This window comes from Leptosomus discolor, chromosome 2 (genome assembly GCF_034619465.1).
Source record: "Leptosomus discolor isolate bLepDis1 chromosome 2, bLepDis1.hap2, whole genome shotgun sequence".
NCBI lineage: Eukaryota > Metazoa > Chordata > Aves > Leptosomiformes > Leptosomidae > Leptosomus > Leptosomus discolor.
In genome coordinates this window covers 52459179-52473324 of record NC_141392.1, presented here as the reverse complement: position 1 = coordinate 52473324, position 14146 = coordinate 52459179, and the positions used below count along the sequence as shown (strand labels likewise).

The window sequence follows — 14146 nt, the reverse complement described above, 5'->3', positions numbered from 1 at the left end:
GAGGAATCCAGCTTGGGTATTGTTTTGCTCCTGTTGCTCAGTGTTTCCACACAGAGGGTTCAGATACATGCATGCAGATCTATTACCACAGAGGTCAGATTAGCCAACAGGCAGAATGTGGTCACAAGTGTATTGGTGCATCCACTGCTATGTACGTTCGTCAGTGTTTGTCATCACATGCTATGTGTTTTTCTAGATCTTCATTTGTACTTCTTTATGACCTCACCCCACCCCAAAATTCTACTAAATTTTACTACACAGATTAAAAAAAAATATCTCCCAACTTTGTTGGTACTTTAGCTAAGGTAGGAGCGACACACGTTTCCTAAACATCTTCTTGGCTTTCAGTTGCAACTTCAATGGGGTGCTTTGGCTGGGATGTCCTTTAGGCCCAGTATCTGTTCTGCGAATGAGTCAGCACAGGACTTGGCACACGACAGAGTAAGGACTGAAGATCTAGGCTGTGAGATAGACAAGTGATTTCAGCCCATCTATCAAATGTGGTTTTTTACTGCTGTTACTTTCTTTGGCTTATGCCTTTGGTTCCTCCCCTTATTCTGTCCCTTCTTCCTCCAAATGTCTTAATGTTGTTGCTCTCCACTCCACATCTCTAGGCTTCCCAGCTACATTTCCCCATAGAGGAACATTTCTGCCTGCCTGCCCTGCTAAGGAAAGCAGCCATTGCTGCTGCCACCTCCTCTCCTTCCACCCTCTGCCTCTCTGGCTGCCAGGGAGCTCCTGCTCCCAGCACCAGGCCCCTCTCAGCTATGTTAGGTTTCCACTTGCAGCATCTGCCTCCCGTGGAGGCAGCCTGGGAGTAGTACCCTGGTTGCCTCTTTGTGCAGGTCAGACAGGAACAGCTCTTGGGCCAGTGTCGTAGCACTGCCTATGCTAATATATAATATCAGTATACACACACGTTAGGCTTCTGTTATATTAAAAAAGAGGGTGTGTGGAAGTAAGCGGATCAAACAATGACAGGCAATTTTGCATGTGTGGGAAAATAACAGAAGACTGGCGAGGATTGTAAACATGCCTAAGTGACTTGCAGCTGGAGTGTATATATCATACTAATTGTTGTTTAGTCTTGTGTGGTTGACAAGTAGGACATCTGTGTTTAGATCACATAGGCCTGTGATGGACTCAGAGACACCCTATCAAACATGCTTGGGATTCCTGCCCTGCCATGGGAAAGATCAAAGCACAGTGGAAAACTACGCCTGCGAAAAATCGCTGATATACCGGCGAAAGCAGCAGGTTCGAAATCTCTCCCTCCAGCATAGACGGAGCCTGCTGGTGCCTGCGTCCCCCCCTCCCCAGGTCCTGCTGTGGAGATCTCCCATTTCACGAGGTAAGGAGAATAAATTTGCTCTTTGCATTTCATCTGTGGTTTTGTGGTTGTTCCTGCATCCTACCTGTGTCAGCTCACACATTTGGCGTAGTTGGCAGGATCCAGGAACAGCCCTGCCATGGCTGAAAAAGAAGTCAGGGACTGGGGAGGACACAACGGCGATTCCCTTTATTCCGGGATGGTGTGGTACTGAGGACTGGACCCCCATCAGTGCTTTCCTGGCTAAATTTGCTCTGCCAGAAGCATGGCCTGAAATAGATGATGGGGCAGTGGTTGCCTCCAGGCAATTGAAACAGCTATGCACAGGTTGCCATGGAAAGCAGCATCGAAAACTTCTCGCAAATTAGCGGGGAGGTTGGGATGGTTGTTAGCTACTGGTCTTAGAGCTCTTCACTGTGAAGGTGTTGCATTACAGAGTAAAATGAGAGAATTGGAAAAGGAAGTCTGGACTTTACAAAATGCAAAGCTGATCACGCAAGAAGTAGTTGCTCTGCAAGCAGAGCGGTGCAATAAGCTGCAAGATCATATAGAGCAGTTGGCAGCACGTATCGCTAATAAACAAAGGGACAAATATGGAAAAAGCAAGGTTTCGATTTCCCAAGTTCGTGCTCTCATCACAGAACAGTCATGGGATCCTGAGGAATGGGATGGAAATATTCAGAGTGAATCCTCAGACTCTGAGATTGAGTTTGAATTTGATCTGGACCTAAAAGGCAGGGAGGAGGTGGAAGCACAACCCCCATACAAATGATGGGGCAGCAGGAACAAGCTGTTGGGGGAGTGCAGATCACTCATACTTACACTCCTAAAGAGTTAAGGGAATTCTTAGAGATGTATCTGCAGAAGAGCGGGGAAGGCATACTGGCATGGATTTTGCGAGCTTGGGATAGTGGAGCTGCATCTATTCATTTACCAGCAGGTGAAAAAGATTTTTTAAGCCCTATAGCAAATGATCATCAGATACAACAAGGATATGCTCAGTTGCAAAATGTCAGAGGTCCTGAAGGGCGAGACATTATTGCACCTACGCTGTATCGATGGTTGAGCGCAGCAGTTTTAACAGCACATGCAGAAGCTGTCAAATGAGCGTTGTCCCTCAGAAGGTGGCGCACAATGGAAGAAGGTATTAATTGGGTGTGGCAGATGGGGATGGCTCATGCGTTGGTTGTGGGATCCAATCTGGACAAGGTAGCAGTAACGACAAGTGTCAAAAGGCAGTTTTTGAGAGGAGCGCCCGCCTCACTAAAACCCTTGATTATACCAGCAGTGACAAATGCTACGGGTAATATAGGCACCCTAGCAGCTACCTTGAGGGAAATTGGGGCTGTAATTTCAGGACCATCTGTTTGGATGGTGAATAAAGGAAAGCCAGGAAAACTGAAAGGAGTTACATCACGGGTGACAAGGAAACAAATGTGGAATGATCTTGTATGAGCCGGTATCCCATGATCAGAAATAAATGGGATCACAACATCAGAAATGTTTCGCCAATGGCAGAAGTTAGCATCTACACAAAAAAGCTGACTGTCCCTGGCCCCACCGCCACCTCCATGCCCACCCTCCACCCCCATCTGCCACCTCAAGGCAATGCACTACCTGGCAAATGCCAAAACAGCAGAAATGGAGGTTTGGCAGGTCCCCTAAAATCGCTGGATCCTATTCGGCCTGTTCGAAAACGTGGTGGCACTTGGAGAATGACTGTAGATTGTAGGGAGGGGCAGGCATGGTTACACAGAAAAAAAAATCAGCAAAGATTTACAACCCTGGAAGGAGGGGATAGATCTGCTTTACAGAGCATATTCACAGAATTGTACTATTTGTACACTGTTACATTTAAGGGCAGTGTATAGACCATGGGGAAAGATAAAACGTGGTCAATGGGCCTTGAGCACCTGGCAGGTTGATTACATGGGCCCCCTGCCGCTGTGGAGGGGGTGATAATATGTATTCACTGCTGTGGTTACAGTGTCGGGGCTTTTTTTTGCCTAACCCACCAAATACGCTAATCAACATAGCACAATTGAACAACCCATTCTCTCCCAAAATATTAACTACAGGGGAAATAGAATTGTTTACACCGATGGATTGCATGGTGGGACCATGACCTATTAGCCTAGACGTGAAGATTCATATAATAACCCCTAAAAATGCCATATGGTTCTGTACACCAACTTCTGCTCTTACGTTACACTCTCTATTGATACCAGATTCTCGAGTTCTTGTATTTCAGGTGTCTTCAACAAATACCCATGCCTTATCTAGAGGAGACAGCATTGGAACAGCGTTATTGGTGTCACGAAACCAACATCGAGTTGAAGTTCAATCTGAAAAAGTGCAAGCCATAGCTCTCCGATCTGTGTAGGCAATGGCCCCACATCAGGTTATCAAACCCAGAGTAATATTGGCTGAGGGAGCTGGAGCAACGAATGGGGTATGTATTACTGGAAGGACAAGGTGCTCCTGTTTTCCTCCCCTATCACAGGTTGGCTCGTCGTGCTTTGTAGTCTTATACTGCAGGCACATACCCTGGATACATTTCCGCAAGATCAACGTGTAAATACTTAGATTTTGTTAGCCTCTACTGTAACTAACTCATCTGCTGTTATATTAAGGGAAGATTAACAACTGCAGATCTTTTGATGTGTTTCATTGGTGTGCTAACCCCAGTAGCTGTTACAGAATTATACTAAGTGATTTTGATATTAATGTTTCTCATTGCTTGTTTTTTTCTGAGTAGTAATGGCTGTATGCCAATGAACATTACAAAATTGATTGACGGTGGACTATTTCCTCCTTTGACACCATAAATGCTGCTTCAATTTTGAAGGCCTGTGTTGCTTCAACATAACTGATGAACCAGCCAGTGTAAAGGTCAACATTCGACATCTCCAGGACTTCATGCATCAAATGAACAATCTACTGATTGTGCCTGGCTGGCTAAGTGGTTTAGTTCCCTGACAGGATGAATGGGACACCTGAGTCAAAGCATTATTGTAGAGATAAGTTTATTCCTTTTTTCTGTATGTGTTTATTGTATGCCTCTGTAAATTACCCTGCCCTACACCCTGAAAGCCCAAATGAAGACCTCCAGCTTTGCCAGGCCCAGTGTAAGTGGTCTTTTGAGCAAGGGGCTGGAATGTGGGAAGATAACAGAGGATTGGTGAGGGGGATTGTAAACACGCCCAAGTGACTTGCAGCTGGGGTGTCAAAAAACACATACATCATACTAACTGTTGTTTAGTCTGTGTGCTTGAGAAGTAGAACATAGAATCATAGACTTGTTTAGTTTGGAAACGACCTTTAAGATCATCAAGTCCAGCCTTTAACCTAGCACTGCCGAGTCCACCGCTAAACCATGTCCTGAAGCCCTTGTGTTTAGGTAACATGGGCCTGTGATGGACTCAGAGGCACCCTATCCAACACGCTTGAGGTTCCTGCCCTGCTGTGGGAAAGATCAAAGCACAGTGGAAAAACTATGCCTGCGAAAATCCCTGATATACCAGTGAAAGCAGCAGGTTTGAAATCTCTCTCTCCAGCACGGACAGAGCCCGGTGGTGCCTGCGTCCCCGCTTGCGTGCCTGCCCCCGGGTGCTGCTGCGGAGATCTCCCGGCTCGCGAGGTAAGGAGAATAAATTTGCTCTTCGCGTTTTATCCGTGGTTTTGTGGTTTTTCCTGCATCCTGCTTGTGCCATCTCACACGTTATAGTTTATTTATCTGTTGGAGTTTTTTCTGCTCACGTACATACAATGAAACGCCACCATGAAGTAAACAAACTGCTTACAATATAACCACAGCGCACTTGATCTGCGTGTTTTATGTTGTAAAACACTAAACCGAGTATAAGCAGGAGCTGGCAAACGGCGCTGAACCGAGCCTGGCCGTACCAGCGGGCCGCGGAGAAGGCAGCGACCGGAACGCCCACAAGTGCGCGGCAGCCCGGGCCGGGCAGGCCGAGGCGCTGCCCCGGCTTTTCCCGCCGCCGCCGGCAGGGAGATGGCAGGGCCGCCCTCGCCCCGCCGCCGGGGGTACGGGCGGGCCCCATCGCCGCCCCGGCCGCCCCGCTCTCCCCAGGGGCGCGGCCACGGACCACCCGTGCGCACCACCCCGGCTCCGGCTCCGGCTCCGGCCGCGGCCCGCCCCGCCCCGCCCGGCAGCGCGCGAGGGGCGGGACCGGCAACACGCGAGGGGCGGCCCCGGCGCCGGCTCCGCTTTCGCTCCAGCCGCGGCCGCCGCTCCCGCTCTCGCTCCCCGCCGCCGCTGCCGCCATGAGTGCGGACCCCGTTGTCTTCGTCTCCGCCGCCAGGACCGCCGTCGGTGAGGGGTCAGGCCGGGCCGGGCGGCGGATGTTCCCGCCGGGGGCGGGTGTCGGGTGTCGTTCCCGCCGCCCGGGGCCGGTGCTGAGCGCTCTCCCTCTGTGTCTGCCCAGGCTCCTTCAACGGCGGCCTGTCGGCGCTGCCGGCGCACGAGCTGGGGGCCGCCGTCATCCGGGAGGTGCTGCGGCGGGCCGGGCTGGCCCCCGGGGAGGTGTCGGAGGTGATCCTGGGGCAGGTCCTCACCGCAGGTACGCGGGCGGCGGGGGGGCGCGGCGGGGAGCCCTCTTGCCTCGGCTGGGCGGGTGCTTCCTTTCCACGGCCACGTCCCCTCCGTTGTCCCAAGGGAAGGGCTCGGGTTTCGAGTGCCGGAGCGCTGTTCCTTGCCGTTAAGAACGTGGCTCGTTAACAAAGGACTCGAGCGGCACCTTGGCCGCCTCTCCGCGCGCTCTGGATGGCCGAACCCATTGCTGGGTTTTTGGAAAGGATGTGGTGGGGGGGGGATGGTTCGCTTTATTTTTAAATCCCCGAAAGTAGGTAACAGTGTATGTGTGAAAGTCAGTTCTTCTCTTTGTTATGGCTTCCCTTTTCTTGCGTTGGCCATGTCCTCTCATAAATTTAACATCATAAGTAGTCATAACTCTGAGGTTTTAGGGGTGAGGCCTGCATTAGTGCTGGTCTGCAAAACCCGCCTGCGGGATCTGCGATGCCACTTGCTTGGAGACAGATATTTTGATTTAATGGAAGCATGGCTGGTAAGGAATTGTTTGTTTTGAACGGTCCCCTGCTTTTTCCAGGGTAATGTTTAATCAACGGAGTCATAGGGCAGTTTTGTATTTTAAAGATGAAGGAAGAAAATAAAGGAGATCAGTATTTTTGTCTTACTTAAAGCTGATTCAGATTCCTGTATATTTTTAGATTACCGAATGATGTGCTCTCCTTACCCATTTGCTTGCATACAAAGAGCTGGCATTACTTTGGCCTGAGGAGGTGCAGATAAAGAATGCTTTCTTTGAATAAAGCACTCCTATTCTCTCCAGAAGGATTACAACAAAGAATGGGAGCTTTCAGGACTGTCCTTGCATAATTGTGCTTTTGGTCTCTGTAGGACCTTTGAGGGAAAGTTGTCTGCTGGTGCTGTACGGCTGTCAAAAAGAAACCCTTCAGCGAGTAGCAATTTAAATGAGCTGTCGTCTTACACATTGTACAACAGGCTAGTGCTAATCTGAAGTTGGTGTTTCATCTGACCTGCCATCAAAAGCAGAGTTGCAGATATAAAACTATCAGTAGCAAGTCACTGATCTTGCAGATATTTTATTGGTCAATGATATAAATGAGAGAGGTAGCTGAGCTCCTGTTTGCAGATTGCCACTGGGAACTTATCTATTTACCAACTGAAAATAGGAGCAAGCTCTAAATTTGGGATTGGGGTACCTGCTGTGAAAAGTGAGAAGGCCGACATTTGTTTTTTAAGAACAGACAAAGGAAAAATGCTGCCTTTTCCTGCAGGTGCGGGCCAGAACCCCGTCCGTCAGGCAAGTGTTGCTGCAGGAATCCCTTACTCTGTGCCCGCCTGGAGCTGCCAGATGATCTGTGGGTCAGGCTTGAAAGCGGTATGTCTGGCTGCTCAGTCCATACTGACGGGGGACTCCAGCATCGTGGTCGCAGGAGGGATGGAAAGTATGAGCAAGGTAAAGCAAATGATTGCACTCGCGTTGTGCTGGCTTACTGGGATAGAACAGCACCAGGTCATGTTGAAGCGCTGTGTTTCTAGGCTAGCGCTCTGGAGGCAGATTGGAAAGAGCAGCTTCAGTTTCTGCACTTGGGAATGAATTTACACGTGCCGTAATTGACTTCCGTAGCTTGGTTTTGGTTTGTTTTTTTTAAAAAAAACCCTGATACTGTAGCTGCTGAAAAGGTGCCATGCAAACACACACCATATTTAAAATTCCATCTTAATTTCCATCCAGCCCTGTTGTGCTGAATGACTTGCTTGTGACAGATGGCAAATAGGCAGGTTTTTTGTGTGGCAAGAAGCCCAAAGAAGGGATAACTGGGAACGTTATTGTTCACCAAGCAAACTGAGCTTGGAGAGGCACCTTTATTTCAAGGTGTTCATCCCAAGGCTGTATTGAGGAATGGTGCTGGGCCGGTGATCTGATGGCTGAAGCAGCAGTGGCCTCTTCTGCCGGGGCTCGCTATCTGCCCGTGCTGAGTGACATTCGCGTTGGCTTCAGTGGAGTGTGATCGGGAACCACCTAGAGCAGGCTGGTGGGATGGGGGACCTACGGCCGTATGGCCCCAGGGACGATTGATTCCATCTGTGGCGAGAAAGCGCTTGCTGCTTGGTGATCTGCTGCTGGGGAAATGCACAGACCAAACAGACCGTGCCAGCTGACAGACCAGGCCTGTCTCTTCTGCTTCTGGCTGTATTGTGCACTGGAGATACAAAACATCCAACCCCTTTCGAAATACCTTCTTGCAGGCTCCTCATGTCATCCACATGCGAGCTGGGGTGAAAATGGGAGAGGCTTCCTTGCAGGACACTATAATCCTTGATGGCCTTACGGATGCTTTTTATCAGTATCATATGGGTATAACAGGTAAGTGGTGACAGTCCAGAAAATCAAATGGTTAACTGGGGAGGGGGGGAAGGGTTCACTGACAGGAAATTTCAGAAATCTGATGTTTCAAATAATGCATTTCAAGCTGTCTTAGTTGTAGTCATGAAAAAGAAAGAATTCCCTAATATTGAAAGGCATCAAAGGCATTTTCTGCTTTGTTTCTAAAGCTACTGTTCGGGGTGTTTTTTTTCTGTCTGAGCTAATCTCACTGCATCGCTTTTGCATCTGAACAATTTAATTTAGTTTCAGGAAAAATAAACAAAATAACCCCTGCATGTAGCTGGAGCATTAAGCAGCACAGATTTACAGCGGGCAGGGATTTCGTAAAGTGTACTGTGGATACACATGGCTCTGCGAATTCAGGTTATTGCACCCTGGATGGGATAGTCAGCCAACCGCTTTTTCAGACCCTGCTTATGAAACAGAGTAGCTCCAGAACTGTTCCCTTCTCTGAAGCAGCTGTAGAGGGATCTGAGCATAATAATCCATAGAAGCAACAAACTAGATTTCTTTGTATTTGCATTTAACTTGATATAACACCTGGGATAGGATCCCACAGAGAAATTTTCACCCTCAAAAGAAAATATAGTAGAATATCATAAGCAAACAAAATGAGGGAATCAGAATGAAAACCGTTCAACAAGCTTAGCTGCTTGCTATAGCAAACATTAGTGACTACCTTTGTGCTTACAATTTTACAACCTAAAATTTTAGCATTTCCTGATGGCAGTTTGCATTTTGTTCCTATTTCAGCTGAAAATGTGGCCAATCAGTGGCAAATCAGCAGAGGGGAGCAGGACCAACTTGCTGTACAGTCACAAAACAGGGCAGAGGCAGCACAGAAAGCTGGCTATTTTACAAAAGAAATTGTTCCTGTTCTTGTACCTTCTAAAAAAGGTGGGTGTGAATGGATAACGAGAGCTGATTTTAAAGAAGAAGAAAAAAAAAATCTGTTTTCTACTATGTCTTCTATAATCAGTGGATGGTTTCCCACTTGTCCAGCCTTTTCTGTAAGCTGTTCTGTAAGTATGTAGCCTGTTGCTCACTTTTTCAACTTTCAATGGTTATATTTTAAGTAAGAGAGAAGCAACGCAAATGTGGAATATCTAAATGTAGCTCTTATTAGAGATGTAATTACTACCCAGGCAAACCACTGACTTAACATGGGCTTGGCTATGGTACCAAAATCATAGAGTCATAGAATTGTTATGTTGGAATAGACTTCTAATATCATCAAGTCCAAACGTTGACCTGATAGCACCATGCCCACTAAACCACGTCAGTGGTTTTTGTTTTGTTAGACTCCTCCTTTACCAAACTTCAAACAGTCATGTGGGTCTGGCAAACCTTGCCCACCTAGTAAAATACACAGTGACAATAATTAGGGTTACTAGTTAATGAACTAGGTCAGGTTATGTGTATTAGGTATGCTTCTCGTTAGGTCTGTTAGGGTTATAACCTGTGCTTGAGCCACAGGTCTGTTTCTAGAGCAGGGGAATTCCCCCAGCTCCTTGTGAGGTGGGTGCAAAACTGAATTTTCCAAACAGAAATCAACAATCAGTTGTTCAACATTTGCATTGAATAGGGGCTGTGGGAAAAGTTCTGGCATTAGGCTGGGTACAAATTAATGAAGGGCTTTCTTGATACCAGTTCAGATAATAATACTTTGCCATGAGATATCCTTCTGCTTGCAAGAGAAACCATTGGCTTAGGAACAGCAGGAACAAGATCTGCTTTTGTACAGCTAGACAGTATTTTAGGTGTTAGTGTTTGTCTCAGGAAACCCAGCTGTCTGTCCTGCTAGAAGCAGCTGGAGGGTTAGAGCAGTTTGTTAAACAGCTGCGCTGAGTTGGAAGCTATCTCTGACGTAAGGCTGGCTTGTTGGTCACAAGGAATACGGCAAGTATTCCCGATCGGCCTGTTGTTGACGCTGGCCTTCTGCTCGAGGCATGTGTGTGTGTGATTAGACCCTCCTGTGAGTATAACGCTCTGTTTTGCAGGTCCTGTAGAAGTTAAAACAGATGAACACCCTCGACACGGGAGCAACTTGGAAACAATGGCAAAGTTAAAGCCCTGTTTCCTGACGGACGGAACTGGGACAGTAACAGCAGCTAACGCTTCAGGTTTGTCCATCTGGCCAAAACTGACATGGAGAAGAACAGTAGCTGCTCGTGGCTCAAGGGAGGGTCTCTGCGAGGGTTAGGTTTTACCGCGGTTACTGCTGAATGTATTTTGCAGGAAATGGCAACATGTTTGACAACATAGGTAGAACTGGAATATAACTGTGGTGGAGGATTTCTTTACAGATGGGTTGTCTCTTGTCTGCTTGCTTCCTGTAAAACCATACAAGCGTTTGGGCAGTAACAGCAATGTTTGGTAGGCTGGTACAAATGGAAACGCCATCCCCTCTGTATCTGGCTGTCTAGTGGTTTCTAATACTGCACGTCTGGACAAAGGAAAACCTAATGATTCATGTTGGAAAATGTTACTCCTGTGGGACTAACTGTCCTGCCACAGGCAGCTTTGAAACTTCTTCCTTGGTCCTTATGCTGCCTCTTCCAGAGGCTACCTAATAAATCCGATGTGCTCATTGTCAGGTTGTGTCTCAATTCTACACCTGCTGCTTTCCAAATAGAAATCACGAACGTGTCACATTTACAGCAGTATAGATGTGTTACCCTCTTTAAGACTTTCTGTCAGAGGTCAGACTTGGTTGATCTGAACAATACTGCCCTAAACCAATAGAAGATTCCTGGGTTTTGTTTTGCCTAGATTGTGAATGTATGCAGGCAGGAAAAGGTGGTACAGTAAAAGCCATAAAACCCAACAAATACATCCAAGTTGTTTGTCATTCTGCAGGTATAAATGATGGAGCTGCCGCCGTAGTTCTGATGAAGAAATCGGAAGCTGCGAGGAGAGGTCTTATGCCTTTGGCTCGGATTGTTTCTTGGGCTCAGACAGGTATAGATCCATCTATAATGGGAGTAGGGCCCATTTCAGCAATAAAGCAAGCTGTAAGTAATTATCTATCTATCTGCGTATCTATTATTTAAAAACTCTTGCTTATAATCACTTTTCATTTTCTGGCCATGTCCTGGTTTTTCTGTATTCTAAGGAAAACTTAGTAGAAAAAATTAACTAAGTGAAACCAAGACTTAAAATAGCAGAGAGTATATAAGATTAAGATTTCTAGTGCTACCAGGCTGGTGCCTGCTCATTGGGGGGAAAAAAAAAAGTCTAGGTGTACGAGTGGAGTTCAGAGCATAAACTAGTCAGGTCTGTGAAAGGCCACCTCGATAACCTAGGAGGCTAAAGATCAGATTTCATGGATGTGTATGCCAACCTAATTTGGAGGTGATTTGGTCCTGCCGCGATAGGGTTCTGATGTTGTGTCTGGCCAGGTTAACTTTCAGATAGCTGCCTGATCGTACTGCAATAGCACAAGGCTGAGAGAAGGGCCAGCGAGTGCGTCTGCATTAGCAAACGCGATGGTGCCCTTTGTGTGTGTTTCCCCTGCGAAAGGGTCGGAGCATGCAAACTGGGTTCCTTTCAGGTGAAACTACACAAGAAGGTGTGCTCCAGAAGCATGTCTGATGTGCTCAGACCATTATCACCCCCCAATGCGCTGTGTTCAGACCACAGGACAAGGTTCTCAAATAAAACTCCCCGAATGAGCAGCCCCTGTGGTACCAGCTGCTTGCCAACAGAGGCATAGCCCGTGGCAGCCCCAGCTGATTATTTGTTCAAACTGAGCTATGAAACTGAGCGTGAAAAGAGCTCCTGTACAGCTGATGATAGATTCGCTTTAGTATTCCTTCCTAGTTTTATGTTTACTGTATAAAGGCCGCCTTTTGTTCATCTCTGAAGGTCCTGGCAATGCACAAGCCGAACTTGAACTCATCCAAGCTCTGGGCTTTTAAAGGGAAAATCAGAACTGTAATGCTAAAGCTTTTTCTTATCAGATCTCAAGTTGTTCTTTTAAATGAAGAATTCTGTAAATGTATACACAACACACGTTTTTAGTTTAAATGGTGGAACACACAAGCTGTATTTAACAGTACCTATAATTTTATAGGTGCTCTGGAAAAAAGGGCACCCTGCTTCTTAATGTAAACTTACCAAACACTTTACACCCTTCTCTATATTATCAGTTTATCTCTTCAGAATTTCATAGTAGCACTTTAAAATGCAAGGCCCAGACCTCCTCTCACTATGATGTCACAACACCACAGTAAATCTTAAAAGACTTTTCCCAGGTGAACAGTTTCCATACTGTCTGTAATTAGTAGAAAGAGGCCCTCCTCCTTGACTGTAGTCCTGGATATATGCAAGTCTGGCTAGCTAGTTGTGAAACATCATGGCTGCAGATGTCTCTGCAGATAAAAGGATTGTTGTTAGAAACGAAGCGAGTGGAAGTAAAAATGTAAGTATGTGAAACATGCTTAAGCCTGTACCCAAGTAGGCAATTGCACCACAAGAGTTTCTCAAGTGAAAACATGAGCCAAAGCATCTCCAAAATAGGCACCTGTGAGAAGCTTCAAGTGGCAACTTACTTGTATTAAGGGCCCACATATGGTTTAATTTCCACAATTGCACCACTACGTGTGTAAAATTAGTCAAGATTTCTTAAGAGCAGCCAGCATGTTATAGCACATGGTACTGACCTTTGCTGACGCTGAAGTTTTGTCTGTTGCTTCAAGAATTATGTCATCAACCCTGGCTATACAAAAAAAGTAAAATGTTTCCTTCAACTTTTTAGAAGTGCTGACTTCAAATCACCCAATTTAAGTCTTACAAAAAGCTTCCTCTGGTGCTGAAGACCTAAAAGCTAATAAAATCTCTTATTTTGTTTTCTCAGATTGACAAAGCCAGCTGGACTCTGGAACAAGTTGACCTGTTTGAAATTAATGAAGCCTTTGCATCACTCTCTGTTGCAATAGCAAAAGAACTGAAAGTCAATCCAGAAAAGGTAATGAACGCATTTGAGGCCATAATTAGTTTGCCTCCTGTAACTCAAAGTTGTTCCTTTCTGCACACCTCGATTGTACTCCGAAGAGAACGGCCCCCTCACAGTCACTTTGCTGTACGCAGAAAGGACGGGAACTCTCGTCAGTGTTTCCGCATGCCGCTCAGCAGTAGCCTTGCCTTGCCCTGCCAGCAGGCATGCCCCTTCCCAGCTGAACGGGCTGCAACGCTGTATTCATTCGCTGCTTGAGCGCACTTACAGTTAACTGCCCCCGTTGAACTTGCTGCTGGAAGTGTATTTGCCACTGTATTCTTCCAGCAATGTCATTCTTCCCTCCTCCCTAAACTCACATCAATTATCGCCTTAATTATCTTCAGAGAGTAAAGATGGGTCCTTTTGGAAGAAAAGCTAATTATTAACAGCTGTGGCATCCATGTTCACTGTCTCCTTGACCTGGCGGCAGCAGTTTCAGGCTCATTCACAATCAAGGACTATGTCCAGTGAAGTCACTCCTGTTGAAACTCAGCTAACCTAGTTTAAATAGTTTCTTGACTTGACCTTTTGTATTGGCTTTGCTCTTTATTTTAGATTAATATCCAAGGTGGAGCTATTGCTCTCGGCCACCCGCTTGGTGCCTCTGGCTGCCGCATCCTTGTTACTCTTCTACATGCACTGGAACGAACAGGTGGAAAATGTGGTGTCGCTGCTCTCTGCATAGGAGGAGGAATGGGAATAGCCATGTGCGTCGAGAGATGAATGTGAATGAACAGAGGGCTAGCGTGAACTAGCTTTGAAACAGTTTACTAATAAACTTCTGATCATGAAGCTTACATTGTTTGTTTTGCCCCAAATTAAATGAGCTTACTCCGTTACTTTTTGCCACTTAATCAGTGC

The 14146-nt window shown here is 46.6% G+C and overlaps 1 protein-coding gene across 1 annotated transcript; it reads left to right on the top strand.

The window, feature by feature from the left end:
• The first annotated feature begins 5617 nt into the window (after nucleotides 1-5617).
• ACAT2 (acetyl-CoA acetyltransferase 2) lies at nucleotides 5618-14082 on the top strand. Its single transcript, XM_086461072.1, has 9 exons — nucleotides 5618-5666; nucleotides 5779-5913; nucleotides 7172-7353; nucleotides 8148-8265; nucleotides 9040-9183; nucleotides 10287-10409; nucleotides 11146-11300; nucleotides 13145-13255; nucleotides 13841-14082. Exons 1-9 carry the CDS (start codon nucleotides 5618-5620, stop codon nucleotides 14006-14008), a joined length of 1185 nt encoding a protein of 394 aa, XP_086317198.1. The 3' UTR covers nucleotides 14009-14082.
• Nucleotides 14083-14146: the final 64 nt, after the last annotated feature.